The sequence below is a fragment of the Scatophagus argus genome, chromosome 10, assembly GCF_020382885.2.
Source record: "Scatophagus argus isolate fScaArg1 chromosome 10, fScaArg1.pri, whole genome shotgun sequence".
NCBI lineage: Eukaryota > Metazoa > Chordata > Actinopteri > Scatophagidae > Scatophagus > Scatophagus argus.
In genome coordinates this window covers 2848988-2871213 of record NC_058502.1, presented here as the reverse complement: position 1 = coordinate 2871213, position 22226 = coordinate 2848988, and the positions used below count along the sequence as shown (strand labels likewise).

Here is a 22226-nt window from a genome sequence, read left to right as displayed (position 1 = left end):
AGATTTAAAATCCAAGTGAATTTTTTTTTTTTTTTTTGCTGTTAAAGCTGTCAAATAATGATGATAAAACTAATTAAATGATAAAGCTGGGGTGTCATTTACTGCCCTGTCTGAATACTTGCTTGTCCCAAGAGATGTAAAAACCAGGATGCAATCGTGATATTCACTTCTTTAAATTGTCATTTGCAAATCTGTGGCCTAAAACCGCCATAAATGGGCAGTACTGAACTACTGAGGATAGCTGAACTTCATGTAAATTCAGCAGGAAGATCCTGAACTGAATCCACCGGAGGCAAAACCTCCCACCTCCGCTGTGGGAGCTCCTCAGAGCCTTCGTCTCATCTCACCGAGGTGCAACACAGAGAACCTTAACGGCTGTTTTTGTGCTGACAGCCATATAAACGTTCAGTGCTTACTGAAGCAAAGCACCTGGTGTGTTAATGTGAACGATACCACGTTGTTGTCTGGACTAAACAGCAGTTTAGTGAACTGAAACACTTGTGTTTGCCAGGTTCATCTTTGGGTGTTGTGTCAAGTTTGTAGCAAACAACATATTAATTTTGGATATTTGCTGATGCATTTGGCTCTGACACTGACTAACATCAGATACAAACTCACAGTGTATGACAACATGAGTCTCTGCACGAGTCCTCTTATACATTAAAGTGTGAATGTGTAGGAGGCTGCAGGCTGATAACACGGGCCTTTAAAGAGTCTTTGTCAAATATGTGATGTATTATATTTGTGTGTAAGGCAGTGCGAAGGTTACGGGGTCGTGGTGGGACATCGGCAGATTGCAGTATGTTCTTGTTTCTTTCCCATGTACATGTGAAATCAATATTTTCCTGCATGCTACTGCGTTGGCATGTGTTAAGACAACCGCTGTGTGGTTTGGTTAGCACTGCTGTGATTGGAGGAAGAACAAAACTGTGTTTTTCCAAGGCAAAAATGTAACTACAGAATGAGACAGTACTGAAAAGATTAGAACAAATAATGAGCGAATTTGTTGGCAATCTAAGAAACTTTTAAGTAATTATTCATCATTCATCATCAAATATTTAAAAGATTGATTAATGGTTTTTATGGCTGGTTGAAGCTTCTTAAATGCCAAAATTTGCTGCTTTTCTTTTTCATTTCTGACAGTAAAAGAAGAGTCTTTTATTTTGGACTGAAGACACTTTGACTCTGGGAAGCTGAAGAATGAGAATTTCTCATTATTTTGTCTCATGTCTCATAAATTATATAAGCATTTATATGCTTAATTAGTGAATTTTTTATGAAAATAATCAGCAGGTTAATCAAAAATGAAAATAAACTTTTATGGTAGCCATAATAAGAAATAGTGTCGTTGTTGATCTGGATCGTCCTCAGACCACACAGTCAACAAAAAAAGGTCAAAATAAAATACAGTTCTGTGAATAATCTTTAGTCCCATTGCCACAAAGACACTTAAATGCATCAGCAACAACATTTTTTGCCACAAATGTGCTTGTGATATCCTTGCGAATGCATTTTTGTGAGCATTTTGTTGTATTTATGCCATCTCTTTTGTCTGCTGTGCTGCAAACACTTAACACCATGTTTTACCGAGATGGCTTTATGGAGAACGTGACTGGATTGTAATCCGCTGCTTATTATTAAACACAACACACAGCGCAGATATTACAGACATTCACCGGCTTGTGTCCTTAGATGTCCTGATTTGCCTCTTGATCCTCTGAATCATACCACACATACTCACACTCTCAAACCATGTTCCCTTATTTACTGGACTCTTCATGCAGCGAAACTGCCAATAACTGGAGGCAGAGGCACATTGTTGCTGCTGTCTGCCTGTTTGTCATTGACTGTATTTTTTTTTCCTTTTACAATATTGTTCCAATATTCAATTATTGAATCTCCACTGTCTCGCCCACTCTTCTGTTCCCTGTTATAATTAGTTCTGTTTGTAAACACAAAAACAATCTAACTCCAACCAGTGTGTTCTGAAGTACATTATACAGCCAACAGGATGTGGACACCATCGCACATATTACTGGGCTTTGAGTCTCACGATTCCAATTTAAAACCGAGACATAACCAAGACCAATTTTGATGTTTTGTGTGTGTCTAACACTGTATTATGTAGCGGAGAGTCATTCGTCATTAATTTTTAAGAGATGAAAGCAGCATCTATATGCTGCTTTCTTACTACATTTTACTATTCTCTGTAAATGACTTAGATAAAACACAGGGCAGTTTTTAATAGTGATGTTTACTGTGTGAATTCTCTGAGCTAACAAGGTGATGACTGCATGCATGCGCACAACAGCAGCAGAGCAGCAGAGAGAGCCTGCACTATGAAGAATATGACCAGAACATGATATAATGTGGGGCGGATCTATTTTCTTGCCGCAGATCCTTTTTACACTAGTATTTATATCCAAAGCAAGTATCAGTAATATCAGCCCCACCCAAACCCTAAAGCAATAATAATAATAATAATCTCCCAGTTTTTTGTGGAAGATTTTCACTGGCTTGCAAAGAGGCCTGACCTCAACACCACTGCTGACAGCAAGCCAAGCCTTATCGTTCACTACCAGTGCCAAATCTCAGTAATGCTGACCAAGAGCAAATCTCTGCAGCCAGGATCCAAAATCTGATGGAACCAGAGGAGTGGAGGCTGTTATAGCAGCAGATTAACGCTGACGGTTTAGGAGAGAGATCCACAAAATGTTTGGCGTCCACATACTTTTGGCAGCGTAGTGTATATTCAAAAGTGGCCTCATTAGACCAAAATCCTCGGTTGGTTTGATTCACCCTCCAGTAAATCGCCCACTCTCTTTCCCTTTTCTCCCACTAGTGCTTTATCCTCTCTCTCTTCCGTCCTTCCTCTTCTTTTCTTTTCATTTCTCTCCATCTCTCCCACTCTATTCTTTCTTTCACTCTATCTTTCCCTGTCATTCCTGCTCTCCCTCTCTTATCCCTCCCCCATCTGTGGGAAGCTGCCATTGTGCGCATGTCGCCGATGAGTCAATTTGTGGAGGCAGTGCACGCACGCACACACACACACACACTCACACACACACGTATCCTGTCTCCCACGAAGGCATCTGTTTCAGTCTGCCTCTCTGTGAGATGCAGCACCAACAGAGGAGAGAGGGGGAGACAAACAGAGGGAGGGAGGGATAAGAAAAGAGAGGAGAGAGGAAGGAGACACAGAGCAAAGGGAAAGAGGAGAGCACAGACTGAAATTAAAAAGAGTGAACAGAGAGAAAGCGGAGGCAGAATCTGAAGAGGAGAGGATGCTGCTGCTGCAGCTGAGCGTCACTGTCTGACTTCTGAGGAGTTTGGGCTCGGGACATGACAGAGATGCAGCATCCCAGTGTCTGAGTCTGAGCATCTCCAGTTTGTGTGTGTGATAGTGTGTTCACGTGTGTGAGAAGCCATGGCGAGCGCTCAGCCAGGGGTCCATGCACTGAAACTCCAGCCCCCCTCCGTCTCTCACACGCTGAGGAACGGAAGCAACTTCATTAAATGGGATGAGGTAAGGACACTGATTTTCCTTCAGTACTTTATGCAACAAATCATTTTTAGCTTTTAGATTTCATGTGTTTATTTTTATTTTATTTTATTTAGTTAATATGTACATATGTATGGGCAAGTTTCAGAACGTAATGGTTGTTAGGAGGAGGAAGAGGAGGAAATGTGCCATCTTGTCGGACGTGTTTACTCTTCATTTGTTGGTTGAGCTTTGGCAGCAAGTACCTGTGGATGAGTCGCCAGCAAGATAGAAATGAGTGTGTGTGTGTGTGTGTGTTTGAAATGCAGGTCAATTTTTCCCATTGCCACCTGTTGGAAAGAAATCTATTAGTATGCATCTGCTGTTCTGCGTGTGTGCATTTAAACGTTAATAAAACACACACATGCAGACCTCCCCTCCTCAGTGCAGTCATGTGCATTTTGTGGAGTTGTGTGTGTGTGTGTGTGTGCACATGCATGAATGCGCAGGGTATATGAGAGTGTGTGTTGGTATGCTGAAGTGCGGGCCCTGACTGTGAGAAACGTGCTGTCCCGTTGCCATGGTAACTGGCATAGTTACCACCACCTAAACAGATCTGATGAGTGTGAGAAAGAATGGATGTTTGTTTGGCTGTGAGCGTGCTTGTGTGCGTGTGTGTAAATCAATGTATTGAGCCATATAATATCATGAATCAGACTCACAGAAGAGCTAATCCAATACACTGTTGAATCTATTCACCATAATTGAACCAAACGTGTGTGTGTGTGTTTTGATATTTGAATTTCTCCAACACGTAGAGCTGAGCTTTATGAAAAATAGAATTGGTTGCTATGCCAACGAGTGACAACCAGGGATCTGGTTAACCATCTTCAAGCTTTTTTTTTTTGTTCTTCTAGTTTTTATTCTTTTGAATGTGGCCTTCACTGTTACGAGGAAGGCAGCCCAGACAGCAGAATCTGTGACCTTTTCAAAAAACATGCAGAGAAATATACAGAACTGTATAAACACTGACATGTAAGAAAAAGATTTTAGCAGACCATTTCAACGAGAACTGGTTATCATCCCTAAATGTGCACTTTTTCATGTGCTTTTTAGATCTTTTTTCATTTCTAAATGATCCAAAGGTTCATATGAAAATGACACTCTTCTGCTCTCTTTGGAAACGACATTTTACATGGAGTGAGATATGCAGTTTCTGTTCCCCCCAGAAATATGAACAAATTGGTTGTTTGTTCCAGAGGCTGAAAACAACTCAGTGCATGTTTGTGATCACATGGTGAACAATAAAGATGTGTTCATCCCTTCTTCCTCCAGTCAGCACTGTTTTCTGTTAATTATGACAGTTTTGCCACAACCTTAACTACAACTTGCTCTAATCAGATCAGCTTCAGAAATACGGCTCATGATGCTCATCTTTCCTGTATACAAAAACAAAACAAAACTTTTAGGTGTCATTATGAGGTTGTTGTCTTTTTAATGGTTTTCTGACTGTCTTCACGGGTTCCACCTGTCTTTCTCTTTAGGATCTGTCCACTGTGACTCCTGTGACTCTACATGTGGACCCACATGGATTTTACCTTTACTGGACTGACCAAAACAAGGTTGAGCACACATTCACACAAACACACACACTGTCTTGAATCGTCTCTGTCGGCCTGTATGGTCATCCTCTGCCCAGATGATGAGGAGCCAATTTAGCTTCATAGTTGGTTGAGGCAGGGCTACTTGTTGTGCCCACCATGATGCTAATGCTCATACGTTTTGTCTGGACAACATGGATTTAGTCAAAGTCTGCACTGTAGTTCACTGTTCTTCTCATTATTTAATTGTCAGACTTAGTCAGCAAGCAGTTTCCTGTGTCACACTTGGTATTTTCTTTCCCAGAGCATTTTGTATTATTTTTCATAGTTGACATTATAAATTAGAAGAAGATATCGCGTTAATCTCACTGCCAAACACGTGTGCAGTATGTGTGTGTATTCTAAATATAAAGAACTGTACAGATATATCATGATGAGTGGCTGCAGAAACAACTGAATCTGCATTGCAAACAACCAGCACACAGCCTGCATTTGATTGTTGATCACACACACACACTCTCACACACTCTTTCTCTCCAGGTGGGCTTAAATCCCCAGCAGTCAACAGGATGAAACATTTACCTTCCAGATATCTCGGCTGACTGTGTGTGTTTTTGTGTTTTCTTTAGGAGACGGAGTTGTTGGACCTGACCCTCGTGAAAGATGTCAGAACAGGGCGGAGCACCAAAACACCCAAGGTGCTCTACTTCACCTTTTTACCCTTTATGTGTGAAGTCTAAGCCGTCTCATGAGTGTGTCTCCCTTTAGAGGCCTCTTTACTGCTGAATCTCTGTGACCTCTCACTCAGTGGTTGCTCCTCTCTTACAGAACAGCTGATGTTTTAATCACGCACTTTCCAGTGCTCTTTTATTTTGTTTGTATCTCGTGTACCTTTTACTGTTCTTCTGCTGTGAGATTTTCCACTATTTTCTATACTTCTAGAACAAAGAATATGATGTTGTCCACTGGCAGTGGTTCTAAGTCATGACTGCTGTGTCTGAGTCACAAATCTCTAATAATCTCCTTGCTCTGTTCCTCCACTACCTCCTCATTTATTTTTTTCACCCAGCAGAAATTGATGTTCGTATTTTAATGTTTGCTGTAGCAGAAGAAAAGCTCCTTAAAGGCTGGAAAATTCCTCCTCCTCCTCCCTTATTGTGATAATTTTAAATCCAGTGTTGAATAAAAGCAAGAGTTGTTGAAATTAGTTTACAACAGCAGGCTTAGAATATTACTAATTTATGACTCATTTAACTCTGTATTGACTTCTGTTCGTTGCTCCATTTCACTTTTTTTGGTCACTTGATATTTTATTGGATCTGTGTCTGACTAAATAAATGCTGTAAATAAATGCTGTAACCGAGTATAAAGGGTAGTGCACTCATTTTTAACAGGTTTCCGCTCCATCGCCATGACATAACATAACATGCAGCACACTCACATGGCCTGTTACAAACACATCATTTCATTTCATCATTTCTCATTGGATGTAAACTCTGATTATCTGTGAGACGTGTGATGCTCTTACCCCAAGAGCAGCACACTCTGTCAATAAGCAGATGCTTAGTTTTTGATAAATGAGAAGTAAATAAGCCGCAAAGCAAAGGTTCTCCACCTCCCCTCACCTCGCCCCCACCTGTGTGGCTCTCTGTCAGCCACCAGCTTTTATTCTGTGTCGTCCAATAGGAAGCCAAGCTGCGAGAGCTACTCGATGTGGGAAATCTGGTTGGCCGGCTTGAGAACCGCATGGTTACCGTGGTTACGGCCTCAGACCTTGTAAACGTCAACCAGCTCAACTTCATCGCTTCACAGGAGGACGAAGCTAAGGTACTGCTGATGTCAGGGACTGATGATGATGATGATGATGGTGGTGACGATGATGATGATATCTGATTTCGGCAGGTGTGGTGTGAGGAACTGTTTTCTCTGTCTTCCAACCTGCTGAGCCACAATCTGAACAGAGACCACAGTCTGTTGAAAGCGTGAGTACACACACACACACACACACACACACAATAATATGCATGTACACTCTTTAAGGACACTGTTGAACTGGATGACGTGATCTTTTATTACAATGAAGCATCTGTCATTTCACTTTCGTCAATCCCAGCTACACAATCCTGCCACTTTAAATACTTACTACAGCACCAAATGTGTGTTAATCCACTGCTGAAAATAGTCCCAAGCAAATTTGCTTGCTGAAAGATTGTGTTAAAGTTAATGTTAGCTTCCCAGCTTTTTCAGGAAATTACTTAGTCTTTTTCAAAATAAAACTTTATGTTATGTGACCATGTTTTAAAGATTTACACCAAATGGACTTGAATTGATGCATCGTTGGTTTGACCTTTTAATGGCATTTGTTGACTGTAAGAAAAATACAGCAAAATATGAGTCATGTCCTCTAAAGTTCTTTAGAAAAGAAACCTTAATGGCACCTTTTTTGTATTGTATAAACCCACCCAAGTTACTTCAGTTTGGCTGTATGTTCACTGTGAGTTTACACTTTGTCATCTATCAGTTTATCTGTGAGCAGAATAATCAAACTATTCTGTGTGTTACTGCCATCAAAAGAGAACATTAAGCAAAACCAAATATGAAGATTGCTCCAGCTCCACCAACAACAAGAACACTAACAACACATTTGATAATCTGAGATTATTTTTCTCAAGACCTTCAACACAAGGCAGCCATGTGTCTGAACTGTAGATGAGATGAGCACAATAATTCTCTAATATTCTCAGTTTGCTTGTATATTAAACTCTATGAAAGAGTTATGTGTGTGTGATGAGCCGCTCTGAGCTTTTATTCTCCGTTTGTTTCAGGTACGTCAGGTTAACTCTCCAACCGAACGCAGAGGGGAGGATTCCTGTCAAGAAGTGAGTTCCTGCTTACTGTTGTTAACCCCGGCCTAATGTTTAATCAATGGTTGTGTCTGAGTGTGAACTTTGAGGCTCGTGTTACAGTAGATGATTGAGCATGTGAGAAAATAGCCCGACGAAATCTGCAGAGACAGGCACAAACTGAAACTTTGCTCTTTCCTGTCCCTTGCTTCCAAAAATAAACTTAATTCCATGTGCACTTGGGAAAGCAAAAACAGGGACAGGATTCATGAAGGTGCTTAATTCAGCACTGACCTGGTAATCAACCACTGTCAGAGCACGAGATGGATTTTAAAGCTATGAAGGAAAGCTTTATTTGAGAAGCAAGCCAGGCACAGAATTAAGGTCAGTTGATCTATCTTGGAGGTAACATGAAGATAGGGGATGTTTTAGGGAAGGAAAGGTGTAAGGAGAGGATTTTGAACTGTAAGTGCATTTATATTGTGGGGTTAAATTTGTTCGAGTGACGGAATTTTTTGGGAAGCTCGAGGAGTACGTTTGGAGAAGTTAATGAAAGGTCTGGAGAAGATATTTTAAGAAGTCAAAATGCAGGTTTTGGGGTGGTGACAAGCTGTGGTTAAGGATGAGCTGATAATGGTGTGATGTCATTGTCTACTGCAGCATCGTTCGACTGTTTTCATCGGACAGAAAGAGAGTGGAGAACGCCCTGGAGACCTGCAGGCTGCCCTACAGCCGGGTAAACACTACAAACATGTTTGTATTGTTATTAGTGGCAGTAAGCAGCAGATACACTCTGGAGTTTATAGCTTAAGCGGAATAAAAGCAGTTGCCGTCTCTGTGGATGACTACAATTATATAATACACACACAGTCATCTTCAACTTTGTCCTTCTTTTTGTTGTCCAGTTTCCTTTTGCTGTTGAGGCTTTTAGTGGTGCACTGATGGGTGAAATGAGCTCAGATATGTGGGTCATCAAGTCTTGAATCAACCAGTGATAGACAGAAACGTATTAGATTCGCTGGACACACCGGATCTGCTGTGAGCAGAGAGATTATTTTAACTGCGCACAGTTGGGGAAATAAAACAAAAAAGAGGAGAAATGTGTTCAGAATATAGGAAGAGGATACAACGAGTCTGTGACGATTAAAACCACGTTGCTAAGTGATCGTCCATGTCCTCTATATTTGACAGGGTGACAGTATCAAACTGGAGGACTTCACCCTTGAAGTCTACAGGAGCTTTTTGGACAGTCTGTGTCCTCGTCTTGAGCTTAGCAATATCTTTAAACTGCAGTAAGTATTTAGAAATTTTTTGAAGTGTGTTGTTATTTGCTTCAGGCCAATTTCTCTGATATGTGAAGAATGATGAATAATGACTCATCTTGTGTCCCACTTGCACGCAGAGAAAGATTAACGAGAGAGAGGCTCTTGAACTTAAACGGCGTTGACTCTATAATATGCATCGAATTCAAAGTACAGAAATTACTTTTCCTCTAGGGTGATGAAATATATCTGTTTATCAGCTTTGGAAAAGTTAATTTTCCTTAACTTGCTCTAATCTCTTTATGTGTAGTTAATTAAAGACGGCAGAGCTTACATGATGACTAACATGGCGAAGCATGTGGACGTTCCTATTAAAGGACAATCCAGTGTCATGTGAGTTTTCTGCAGACATGTTGTAGTACCTTATAACCTCAGCCTCGACCCTGCTCTGGTCTGTAGAGGAGGAGACGATGGGACGCTGTCAATCGATCAGATGACAGAGTTCATCAACAACAAGCAGAGAGACCCGAGGCTCAACGAAATCCTCTACCCGCCTCTCCGTCCTGCACAGACAAACACCCTGATGGAGAGGTACCAACATGACAAGGAACAGCTGAAGCAAGGTACACACACGCGCTCACACACACTCACACACACACACACACACGGATGTCCCTTCTTATCGTCTGGTTCACATTGTGGATATTTGCTGTTCAGATGTGTTTGTTAGCAGCCTGTACTTTTCTATGAGCTCATGAGTTGATACCAGAAACACTCCTCTAACCCACCCACATACCCACAGACAGTAAACTGCTAAAATAAGCCTTTGAGTTGCTGGATCCTATGAAAAGAAGATTTGGCAGCTACTTCAAATCAAGAATGCTTTGAAGAATTTCTTTATTTATATTTATACATTTGCATGTGAGGTAATGTACACTGTTAGAAATGACTGCAGCTTATCTGGTTCAGGAAACGTTTTGTGCTGTTAACACAGAAAATATTTCTTTCTATCATATCAAATATGATTTCACTGTTAAACAAACAGTAAATATTGATGTGGGGATGTGCATGAGGATATGGAGGAGAAATATTGTGACAAATTTATAACTAAGCCGTACAAATTGACTTTTATGTACTAAAATTTGCTGCTTTTATCAACTAAAATCCAGTCACATGGGTTGATATGTGAGGCAATGTTAGGCTGCAGTAGGCTGTATTTTCAGAACTAAAATATCAGAAAGCCAACAAGATTTTAAGAAATAGCTTGAAAGGGCACTTGAGGACGCATAAAATATTTATACCATAGAAATATCACAAAGATTACTTTTCTACTTTTCTCATTCTTCGTTTGTCCTTTTCTGTCGGAATGTGTTTCCCTTATCTCCTTAAAATGTGTGTGTGTGTGTGTGTGTGTGTGTGTGTTTTATGTAGGCCTCATCTCTCTCCAGGCTTTCTCCAGTTATCTGTCCAGTGATGAGAATGGAGTCATTCCTCCAGAGAAACTGGACCAGTCTGAAGACATGAGCTTCCCCCTGTCTCACTACTTCATCAACTCGTCACATAATACATACCTGACAGGTACTCAAACTCAAACTCGCACTCACACACATACACACACACACACTCAACCCTCAAACTGCTGTTTATGGATGCATTACTTTGTGCTGAGATACTGATGCATTCAGTGGCTTTTTGACCTTAAGTGGAAATGGAACATAACGTTCTTCCAGAGTAAACAGCAATCTCAAGTATTTTGCAGGTGTGAGGGGACTGTTGCAGAGAAGAAAAAGTGGGCTGACTTTATTGTATGGCTATTTGTTATCTCGGTTCAAACCTAATAGCAATAACTCAGGAGGTAAATTACCATCAGGAATACATCCAGCATCTCTGAACAAGACTTGTGAGTGTCAGGGGAGCGAAGCTTCTCTCTGTGAGCCGTTAAAGCTCTTCAGAGGGACACTGAACTCAAAGCCATCTGAGAGAAGGTGCCTTTAAAGTGCCGTAATATGTTATTTGATGTCTTCTCCTCGTGTTTTAGCTGGCCAGCTGGCAGGGAGCTCCTCAGTGGAGATGTACAGGCAGGTTCTGCTGGCTGGATGCCGCTGTGTGGAGCTGGATGTGTGGAAAGGACGAACGGCCGAGGAGGAGCCCGTCATCACACACGGCTTTACCATGACATCAGAAATCTCTTTTAAGGTGACTAAAAAATGAGTTTGTTCTGTTTTTTGTGTGCATTCATGTTTGATTTAGTTGTCTGTAAGTACACTAAGCGTTTAGCATGGGCCTTTCTGTGAAGTGTGTTGTTTCTCCTCTGGGATGAACTGTGCTGTGTGATGAGTTCTTTGGCGCTGATGTCACGTCACGTGTTTTTTATTTTTCAGGAAGTGATTGAAGCTATTGCAGAGTGCGCCTTCAAGACCTCACCTTTCCCTGTCATACTGTCCTTTGAAAACCACGTGGACTCGTGAGAATCTCTGTCGTGATTTATTTATTGATTTATGTGTCGATTGATCTATATGGATGGATTACAGTGTAACATGTCTATTTTTATCTGTCAGTTTGAAGCAGCAGGCTAAAATGGCTGAATATTGCCACTCTATTTTCGGAGAAGCGCTGTTGATTGACCCTCTGGACAAATACCCTGTAAATAACACACACACAGGACAAATCCTTGTATTAAACATTTTATAAGTGCTGAACAATGAGTGGTGTATGCTTGGCTACCTGCTAGCAATTTTCATCTCCATTGTGTGTTTTTGTAGCTGGAGTCTGGTGTCCCGCTGCCCAGCCCTCAGGAGCTGATGGGCAAAATCCTCATCAAGAACAAGAAATCCCACAAACCCTCCAATAACACAGACACCAAAAGACTGGCGGACCAACCTGCCAATCAGAGCAACGAGCCAGTGTCTCCTAGCAACAACACAGGAGGTAAGACACAAAGACACAAGGACTCTTTTCAGCCTAGAAAATCCATGCAAAATGTGTTCATCGGCAGTCTTTGTATCATAACACAAAACAGACTATAATAACTGTGTGGCTTCCCAGGCTAACTGCATATGGCTGGAAATCATTAACACCAAAGAGTATTCAGGCTTTAATTTGGCAGTGCTAATTATCAGAAAGATTCAAACTGTTTTCACATACAGCAGCATATGTCCTTGTAGATATGAGTCAGTGTCAAATTAGGTTCATTTTTTAAAAAGGTAACATCCACTGATCACTGGAGTACAGAGAGAATCAGAATATGAGGGAAAATTTTTACATTTAGCGAACAAATCGAAGGAGAGAAGGATTTATTAATTAATTTATTTTATTTTAATTTGACAAGTGAATTTCCCTGCTGTGGGATCAGTAAAGTTCATCTGTCTATCTGTCTAAAAGACTTTGGGATAACATCATAAGCATTACTGTAGCTCATAAAACATGTTTTTGTTGGAAGTTAAAGCATGAGAGTCACCAAAGGTTCAATTGTATGTTTACGGCACAAAATAATTTTCTGGATTCAGAGTCTTATTATTCAGCCATCATTTCCATTGTGATTTTGGCCACAATGACAAATCTGCTCCTGCTCACACTGATTGTTTTTTTTTCTGCAGTCCTTTGCACCTCATCAGGGATGTCTCAGTAATGAGCAGGATATCCCAGAAGAGGTCGGAAGCTCAGAAGAGCAATTAAACGGCGGTGCAGGGGGAAATTAGGGAGTCCTATTGACATGTCTGATGTGCAAATCCTGAAAACAGGTCTGGGACTGAGAGTCCAGCCGGTACACAAAGAGCAGACTAGTGGCTGTGCTGAAGTGCGTACTCATAAACCGGCCATGATCCATTAGTCAGTGAACGTTTGAGTGGGCTGAATAATAACCTGCGGAGAAGTTGAAGCGGCGGCTTGTTTACAAAATGATGGACGTGTGTTTGCTTTCTGATCTTTTGGGTGTTTCCTACTTGAAATCACAGCACGGATTTGTCGCACATGACTCAGATATTGTGTTCAAAATGTCTCCTGCTGGTCGGTCTCTGGACTGATTTTAAAATGTATCTTTCTTGCAGACTGACAAAAATTTCATAAATTTCCCCAGAGGACAGGCAGCTTTTTGTCACACTGCCGTGTCATATCTGGACGATAATCTAAATCGTATTTGACCAGCTGTTTTCCTGCTCTTAAATATCTCTCATAGAATTTTTTTTTCTTTTCTAACCTCAACTCAGGACTCACCAGCTTTACTCTCCGTTAACAAGTCTGCCTTGTTATCAGATTTTCTTAAGTGGTGGAATGTAACGCAGCACGTTTACTCAAATACTGTACTTTAAATTTGTACTTTACACTTCATGCAGCTTTATACTTACGTCTAGTTCTCATTAGATGGCTATGCTACACTCACCCGAGCATTTTTGGATGAACTGTTCCTTTAAACATCTGCTGCAGTAAAAGTGCAGCAGTTATATTAACCTTGAGACATCATAAATAATAGCAAAACACTGACAGGAAACATTTCACTGCACAATGAGTATTTTTACTTTGATATTTTCAGTGAATTTTGCTAAGCGAAATTACACACTTTTTGAATTGGAGTGTGGTATTAGTACCTTTGAATACTTCTTCAGCCCCTGCTCATCTTCTTTAAACAGTGTCAGCTCAGGACAGCGTCGAGTTTTATACTTTGGAGAAGATATGAAGTGCCGATGAAAATCAAGACTTGTTTAACTTTAATTTTAACAGAGATGGAAGCTGAGAGTGAGGAAGATGATGATGATGAAGATGATGATGGTAAAAAGGTTAGTGGTGCTGAGGGGTCGTTGCTTTCACTGCTGTCGCCATTTGTTGATGTTTACAAGTGTTGTTTGCTTTTGTTGTTTTGTTTTTCTAAATGTATTGTATGTTTGCTGTTGTCTCTGTAGTGTGTTGTCAGTTTTGCTATGACTGTTGTTGTTGTTTATTCTCACTGTGTCCACGGTGACCCTTAGCTTTAGCCATACAGCCGATGATGTCATATGCAGCATTTCCACATTAAAATGTCTGAAAATAACTTAAGCGTTTAACCCGTCTGTGAACTTTTCTGCCCGAGGCATGTCAGAGAAATTTTCAGCAGCAGTGGTGGTTGTTTAGCAGTGAAGACAACAACCCCCATGTTCCCGCGCTTTGTTTTGTTTTCAGCGAGAGACATTTAAAAGAGCTCTGCTGTATCGTTTTCAGGCTCGTGATGATCAGAATCAAATGCAGCAGAACCACAGATATTTTGTTTGTTGAGTCTACATTACCCACAATGCACCTGATCCACAGGCAGTTCAGTCTGAGATTTGGTTGTGTTACACTAGAAGCTGCTCGTGTAGGTGAGGAGCTCGCTGCAGAGCTCACTCCTTTCTGCTGCCACACCAATAAGGCCACACTGAGGCAACTTATCTGATTTTTTGCAGAAGGCATTGAAAAACGTCTGCAGTAGTGCTCCCCAAGACCTGTAAAACAATTTTGATGTGTGAAATCTGCAGTTCCCCTTAATCTGCATGTACAGATAAGCTGAATGTGGGGAACATTTTGTGTAGGTAGCAAGAAGAGACACAATCTGGTGAAACAAAGAAACCGCTGATGAAAATGTCTCCGTTCACATCAGAAGAGAAGAGTGAAATCAAAAAGATATCAAGCAGACCGGACAGGTGTGGAACAAAGTTTAAACAGAACATGAAAACATTTGCAAAGAACAACAAGAAACTGAAAAGAAATACTCCAGTTTGTCCGTCTGTTGAACACAACCTGCTGCAGTCATCAGACCATTAAGCCCCACATTTCACTATGTGAATCCTGCTGTCATTTACTTCAGGGCTCAGCAGAGCGGGAGGCCGTGGCTACAGAGGAAATGTCAACTCTGGTGAATTATGTCCAGCCCACCAAGTTCAACTCCTTCGAAGCCTCCAAGAGTAAGAGGAGCAGACACTCTGACACGCTCATACACACTTTTATATATCTCTCCCTGCAAGACGTTTCCTGGAACAGCACTCACACAAAGCTGGAAAATCCTTCAATTTCATTTCATGCTTCAGCTATCTGTGCAGGGATCAGCATTCCATGTCTTGAAGATAATTAACAGCAGAAGATCTCATTGTGTCTGGAAATGGTAAGATTGTGAGTTTAAAAAAAAAAAAACAACAAGTCATCTGGTGTGTCGTTTTGACCTTCATTGTGCTTTAACACGAGCATGCAGAGTTTGGGTTCCGCAGAAGCAAAAAACACTGACTTTGAGGCAGAAAGTTCTCACAGCTGACAGTTTGTGTTATGTTGAAATAATTGCTGAAAAATGTGTGTGTGTGTGTGCGCACAGAGGCAGCCCGCTGTTACCACATGTCGTCTTTTGTGGAGACCAAAGCTTTGGAGCATCTCACAAAGTCACCAGTGGAGTTTGTGGAGTATCCTTGGCAACGGTTACACCAACTAGACTTTATGGTCTTCTTCTTTCCTTTGATGCTATTTTTTTGTGTGAATCATCAGAAATGTGCCTATGGGCAACCTTTAATACTCGTGTTAAATCCTGTACCCCCAGTGTTATGTGTGAAAGTCTCCACAGTGTGGACCAGGACTGATGATTTTACTTGAATATGGATATAATGATGTAATCCTCGTAGAAACAAGTGTGTTAGCGGTTGTAGCCTGTCGGACAGCCTTCCAGAGCATCTGAGGATCTCTTTGGTCTCGCTTTTATGTTAGCATCTTGTTATTTATACCTTCATTAGTTATGATAATTTTAGTGTTATTCTTTTTTCTTAGATTATTACTTTATACTGTTTTATTTTATTAACTTTTTCTCTTTTGCTATAATCAAGTTGTTTTTGTGTGGCGTTTCAGAATTTTGCTATTGTTGTTTTTACTGATTATTTTATCTTTTATTATTTATTTTTATTATCTCAGCTATGTATTTTTCATGGTCTTATTTAATTATTCGGTTTAATGTAATGATTGATGTCTTTTGCTTTCGTACACGTGCGCCTGGAAGATGAAGAACAAGCAGCATTGTGTGGGATACACGTGCAAACGTTTTATTGATGATTAGAAAATGATTTCACGATTCTGTAATTGTTCTTAAACTTGCATTAACCAGATACAATAAATCCCAGCTGAGTCGTATTTATCCAAAGGGAACCAGAGTGGACTCGTCCAACTTCATGCCTCAACTCTTTTGGAACGCTGGCTGTCAGCTGGTGGCTCTCAACTACCAAACTATCGGTAAGAGTCCAGGCTTCGACCTCTCATCTGCAGTCTGCCAGCAAGTTGTAACTGTAACAACAACAGAGGCACCACAGGCATCATATGAACCCTGCTTTCAGTCTGTAGTATACACATTTTTAGCATGAATGTGAACCTTTTATTATTATTCAGAAAGTAAACCGACTGAATCTCAGGGTGAACATAATGAATTCAAAGCTTCAGAGCTCTTATTTAAGTGTTACAGTGACTGGTTGTTCCTTGCTGTGCTTCTCTTTTGGTCTGTTTTTTTCTGTGCACAGTCTTGCACAATTCATTTGTATTGTTTGTACTTTTGATTTAATCAGGAGAGTTTGATGCAAGCCTTGGAAATCTGCAGTGCCTGCCATTCATTCATTCATTTATACATTTTATTTAAATGCTGAAGGCCATTGAGAGCGAGCTCTCTTCTGCGGTGGAGCCCTGATGAAAACATATTTGAACTTACATATGAAACAATGAAATACATTTACAATGCGTACAAAGTAAGAGGGAACATCAGTTCAAATAAAACTATTAGTGGGTTAAAATGTTTTGATAAAGAAGTCCTTCTCCTCAGGCATACATAACCTTTCCTGCGTTGCCCCTCTCTAACTGAAGGAGGGCTCACCTCAAGCTTTGTCCTCCTAAACTTAACATTAAATTTTTGGTTCCAGATTTGTCCATGCAGCTGAATCTCTTCATGTTTGAGTACAACGGTCGCAGTGGCTACAGACTGAAGCCTGAGTTCATGAGACGGCCAGACAAACACTTTGACCCCTTCACAGAAAACACAGTGGATGGCATCGTGGCCAACACTCTCTCTGTGAAGGTACAGTTAAAAAGTTCAAATAAGCTGCCCCTCGATGCTGGATTGATACTGACAAATGTTTGTCGTTCTGTTTACGTGTCGCTGTGTGTCGCAGGTGATTTCCGGCCAGTTTCTGACCGAGCGCCGGGTGGGTGTGTATGTTGAGGTGGAGATGTTTGGACTCCCTGCAGACACCAGGCGAAAAGCACTGAAGACCAAAACCTCACAGAACAACAACGCCATCAACCCAGTGTGGGACGAAGAGCCGATTGTCTTCAAAAAGGTGAGACAAGAGCAGGTGGGAGGGAGTCATTTATCACAGTCTGTTCACGGCGTGACTTCCACTGTCTGACAGGTGATTCTTCCCACTCTGGCCTCTCTGAGAATCGCTGCTTTTGAGGAAGGAGGGAAGTTTATCGGTCACCGGATTATTCCAGTGTCTGCTATAAGACCAGGTAGTTATTACACCCTGTTTTATCCATAGCTTTCCACTGACTTCTGTTGGTTGTTGTTCTCGGATATATTTGGTGCAAACCTGGCACTGCTGCAGTGTTTGTGCATCCAGTCACTGTGGTGTCTTCATGTGTTTTTATGTCAGTGAAGTTTGAGTTCCTGTGAGTTTTTTCAGTGCTCTAAATAAATGCAGCATGAAGCCAATACTCAACAGACAACAATTATATTAAATTGTCTGAAGTTTCCCGAACGGGAATTCTGATAAATTGAATTGTCTTTACATGCAAATGCCACATGTTAATCCCTGGTTTGAAAGATTAAAACACGCATACTTAATTTTCTTTCCTGTCTGTGGAGGCTCTAAATACATTAATGTATCTGTCACATTATCTATAACTCCACTTGTTTTCAAAAACCCATTTGGTACAGCAAGCAAAGACATGCTACTTTAAATTAAATTACTGGTAATTTTTGTGGCTGATGTTTAGTGCGACCTCAGCTGCTCTCGGTCTTCTAACCTTCTCATCAGTTTCCTACATTTTTGCTCAACCCAAATAAATCAAAAGACCGTAACATCAGGCTGTGTGTTGTTAAATGTTTCCTTTAGGTTATCGTTACATCGGCTTGAGGAATGAGAGAAACCAGTCTCTGATTCTACCAGCTGTGTTTGTCTACATTGAGGTTAAAGATTACGTCCCAGACACCTTTGCAGGTACGAATGTCAAGTCAAAGACAAACAGAATATATTCAACATGTTAAACTTCCAAGAGATTTGATGTGAATATTCATATAAAGTAAAAACTGGTGTGAAGAGAAAAGACTGAAGTGTAAGTACCTCAAATTTAAAGCACCATACTTGAAAATGAATTCATTTCCTTGATGTTTCCTCTCTAGACGTGATAGAGGCCTTGTCCAACCCTATTCGATATGTCAACCTCCTGGAGCAGAGGTCTAAACAGCTGGCGGCTCTGACCCTGGAGGACGTAGAGGAGGACATGCAGACCGAGGTCAGTCCTGCTCCCTCGTGTTCTTCTGTCTTCAAGGCTGAACACTTTGTCTCTAACTGGTGTTGTTGCTGTTCAGGACGAGGCAGACAGCTGTGCCGAGCGTAAGAACGACCTGAAATCAGCTCCACTGGAGAATGGATTGAGCCCCGCCTCTGGCCCTGCAGGCCACACCCCTATCGCCATGACGCCAAAGGCCTCCGCGGCCAATCATCAAGCAGCTTCGACAGGTAGCGTCCATCTACAAGCAAACCCACACGCTCCTTCAAAGAGTGCTTAAATATGGTGATCTTTGTAAAAATTAATCTGATACTAAAGATACTGTTGGTGTTATTGATGCTGATGTCTTTTCTGGATTTTAGATGCAACCAAACCTGCAGCAAAGAGTGAAGATCTGGTTTTAAGTATTTTGATTGGTCAGTATTTTGCTTTCTAATTATTTCTAAATTCCTGGTATGCAATCAATCAATTAAGATTATTTAGATAAAACTGATATGGATATACAAAATTCTTCTTTTTAACAGAACTGTTTGGTTGTTGTTTGTCTAAAAATGACGTTAGTAATGCAAATAAAATGAGATCAAGAAACACTTCAAAGGAAAAAACACTCAAGAAAGACGCTGGAGTTTTATTAATACTCACAGAGGTCTAATAAAATATGCTGCATGTTAACCTGTGATACCAGATGTCCCAGTGTGTGCCATCGAGAGTCTGCAGCAGTCAAAGGTTTACCAGAAGGAGCAGAGACGTCAGTTCAAAGAGCTGAAGGAGTTAGTGAGGAGGCACCAGAAGAAAACCTCGGAGCTCCTTCGAGAGTTCAACAACAAGTACAAGAAGATGGCCAGACAGTGTAGTAAGAGCAGGTACACACACATAATGTGACTTCTTTAATCACTGCCTTCCCTCTTCCCATCCTTCAACTGAGTCAGTGTGGAAAATATTGTGTTATTGTACAGAACCTAATTTTAATCTTACTGTGCCACTTTAAAACCTCAGTACAAATGAAAGTGCTCTTTACATTTTCTTCTTCAGTAGGAAGTGAAAGTGTGCAGCTTGTCAGTAGTCTTCTGTAACACTCGTGTGTGTATTCGTTTATGCTTGTGTGCTCGTCAGGGGTTCGTGTTCAGACAGCGAGAAAGACGAGCGACTCCAGCAGCTGCGAGACGAGCAGCAGCAGCAGCTTCTGGCTCTGAGGCAGGAACAGTATTACAGTCAGAAGTATCTACAGAGGGAGCATATTAAAATGGTGAGGGTCTAACAAAACCACCTGCTGTCGACACTCACTTTAACCAGTCCATCGAGAATCGTGCTTATCTGTATTTAGATGAACTAATTCAAAGAGACCTTTGAGTGGCCGAGAGTTTCTTTTCAAATAAAATCCCTCAAAAAAAGGCAAAATGCTGACTAAATAAAATAATCTAAGCTAAGTTCCAAACCAACAGCCCTGCTCCTGCACTGGTTAATTCTGTGTTCACACGTCCACTGTTATGTTGGCCCAGCTTTGAACATGAATGTAAAATCTAAGCAGAGTTTATGCTACCTGCAGCTGACGGAGCGACTGAGCAGTCTGGCTGAGGAGAGTCACAACACCCAGATGAAGAAACTTAAAGACATCTGTGACAAGTAAGTTACAGACCTGGGAGCAACATGATAAGCATTCAGGTGGGGAATAACAGTAAGAATTAGCCTGTTAGCAGCTATTTTCATATCTCGCAGAGTATTTTCTCTGAACCCTTTCAGGAAGCTTGAATCTCTGCAGAGCATCTAGTCATGCTTACAGTGCATACAAGTAAAAGGTCAGATAGCATGAAACTGAACAAATCTTAAAAGTGAAGCTTTAAGAATCAAAAGTTTAAAAGCTGTTGTTTTAATGGCCTAGAAGTAGAACTGTTACAGAAAATGTTAGCTCTAACCAGAGACATTTGGATTATATGTTTGATGTTCTTCGGTCCATCTTAGGATCAGCCAGTAAGCATCTTTTGACATTTTTTCTCTGTAGGGAGAAGAAAGAGTTGAAGAGGCAGATGGATCGAAGGAGAACAGAGAAGATCAACCAAGCGAAGACCAAAGAGAAACATCTAGCTGAAGAGTACGATCCACAGACACACAACAATATTAATCCACTGCATCTCACCCTGCTGTAGCTCCTTCATCTGCATCCAGCTAGGCTTGTCACAAGAGAAAAATATTTAGCTCAAACTCATCTGACTGTGTGTTCCCAGGGAGAAGATTGAGATCAATAAGTCCTACGTCAATGAAGTCGTCCAGAACATAAAACGGGTGAGCAGAGGATGGACAATCTGGGTTTCTGATGGGTTTTTCAAACACTAAATACCGCTGAGATGATGATGAAAGTTTTATGTTTCTGTCTTCTGCCCGTACACCACCTCTCTGTCTAGCTGTGGCCTCGTCTTCCTGCAGCCGTAAAACGCTTCTTTGACTGTCTGTCTGCTTTCCCGTCTGCAGCTCGAGGAGACTCAGGCGAAGCGCCATGATCAGCTGGTGGAACAGTACAACGAGCTCCTCCAGGAGATACAAGACCTGAAACCAAAGGTGAAACACACAAGCTGACTGTCTTTATAGCGTCTCACGTGTCTCTGAAGTTCCTTTGTGTCTTGTGTTGCCTCAGTGGATTGAACCTCCTACCAGTTTGCATACTTTGTTCTACACACTAAGAAATTTGTTGTACAAGGAGCTGCAAGCTGCCTCTGCTGTCTGTGGTTCCACACCCACACAGCTTAGGATCAGTACTGACGTCAGCGCGAGGTGTTTCAGTGATGTAACGTACCCTCTGGCAGCCATGTTGGAGCTGCTCAACTGTTGGCAGTAATGGATGACAACAGCTGGTTGCATTTCAAAATGTGCAACCCATCTGTCTCAACAGTAGGAAATAAACACATTTTTCTGTGTTGTTGTTGACTGGACTCATCATCATTGTATTTCACTGAGTCTGTGCTAATATGATGACAGTTTTGTTTGCAGCCGTGGCTAATCGTGCTGTTTGCTGAAGGCAGGAGGCAATCAGTCAAAAATAATTGTGTGCCCGATGTGAATCGCGATTCTCTTGTGTCTCTTCAGCTGCAAGGAGCCATCGAGGCTGATTTTCAGGAGAAGTTCCAGTGTTTGCCTGGAGAGATTCAAGACTTCCTGCAGGACAGGAAGGCAGAGGTCAGAGGTCACAGCAAGTCCCGACCATCGACGCCACACGAGACTCTGTCAGAAGAGGACTGAAGAGAAAACTGTGTGGACGAGTGACAGAGCAGGAAGAAGAGGAACCAGAGGAGTGATTCAAGAAAGGAAAGGAAAGGAAGTAAGAAAGGCCAAACAACGGAGGGAACTGAGGGAGTGAAAGTGAAGTCATGATTATAAAGACTGTTAATTTCTTTTTAATGGAAGGATGCTTTAATGATTTGTTTTTTGATTCCACTGGAGCATGCACTTTGCTTTACTTCAGCATTTAATCAAAACCCATTTAGTCTTCATTTCTGTCATCTGTTACTCTGAGAGACAACTGAAACTCAACCGTCGGTACTGCATGACAACTCTGTCTGTCTTTCTGTCTGTC

At 41.3% G+C, this 22226-nt stretch overlaps 1 protein-coding gene across 1 annotated transcript; it reads left to right on the top strand.

Moving 5' to 3' along the window:
- The first annotated feature begins 3208 nt into the window (after positions 1 to 3208).
- On the top strand, positions 3209 to 22004 carry LOC124066304 (1-phosphatidylinositol 4,5-bisphosphate phosphodiesterase beta-1-like). Its single transcript, XM_046402570.1, has 32 exons — positions 3209 to 3526; positions 5026 to 5103; positions 5712 to 5780; positions 6769 to 6909; positions 6985 to 7064; positions 7908 to 7961; positions 8586 to 8661; positions 9117 to 9217; positions 9647 to 9810; positions 10619 to 10765; positions 11226 to 11383; positions 11569 to 11651; positions 11746 to 11830; positions 11950 to 12115; positions 13904 to 13959; positions 15000 to 15096; positions 15498 to 15582; positions 16272 to 16396; positions 17071 to 17225; positions 17320 to 17487; positions 17560 to 17659; positions 18265 to 18369; positions 18552 to 18664; positions 18741 to 18891; positions 19024 to 19077; positions 19347 to 19524; positions 19775 to 19907; positions 20208 to 20284; positions 20661 to 20750; positions 20884 to 20941; positions 21128 to 21214; positions 21740 to 22004. The coding sequence occupies exons 1-32, from the start codon at positions 3428 to 3430 to the stop codon at positions 21890 to 21892; spliced, it is 3486 nt and encodes a 1161-aa protein (XP_046258526.1). The 5' UTR covers positions 3209 to 3427; the 3' UTR covers positions 21893 to 22004.
- Positions 22005 to 22226: the final 222 nt, after the last annotated feature.

What these genes read in the sequence shown, in the direction of transcription:
- LOC124066304 (XM_046402570.1), top strand. Translation starts at nt 3,428, where the DNA reads ATGGCGAGCGCTCAGCCAGGGGTCCATGCACTGAAACTCCAGCCCCCC. An exon ending in CATCAGAAATCTCTTTTAAG is followed by an intron (nt 11,384 to 11,568) that starts GTGACTAAAAAA and finishes TTTATTTTTCAG; the next exon opens with GAAGTGATTGAAGCTATTGC. An exon ending in TCACCAGTGGAGTTTGTGGA is followed by an intron (nt 15,583 to 16,271) that starts GTATCCTTGGCA and finishes TGCATTAACCAG; the next exon opens with ATACAATAAATCCCAGCTGA.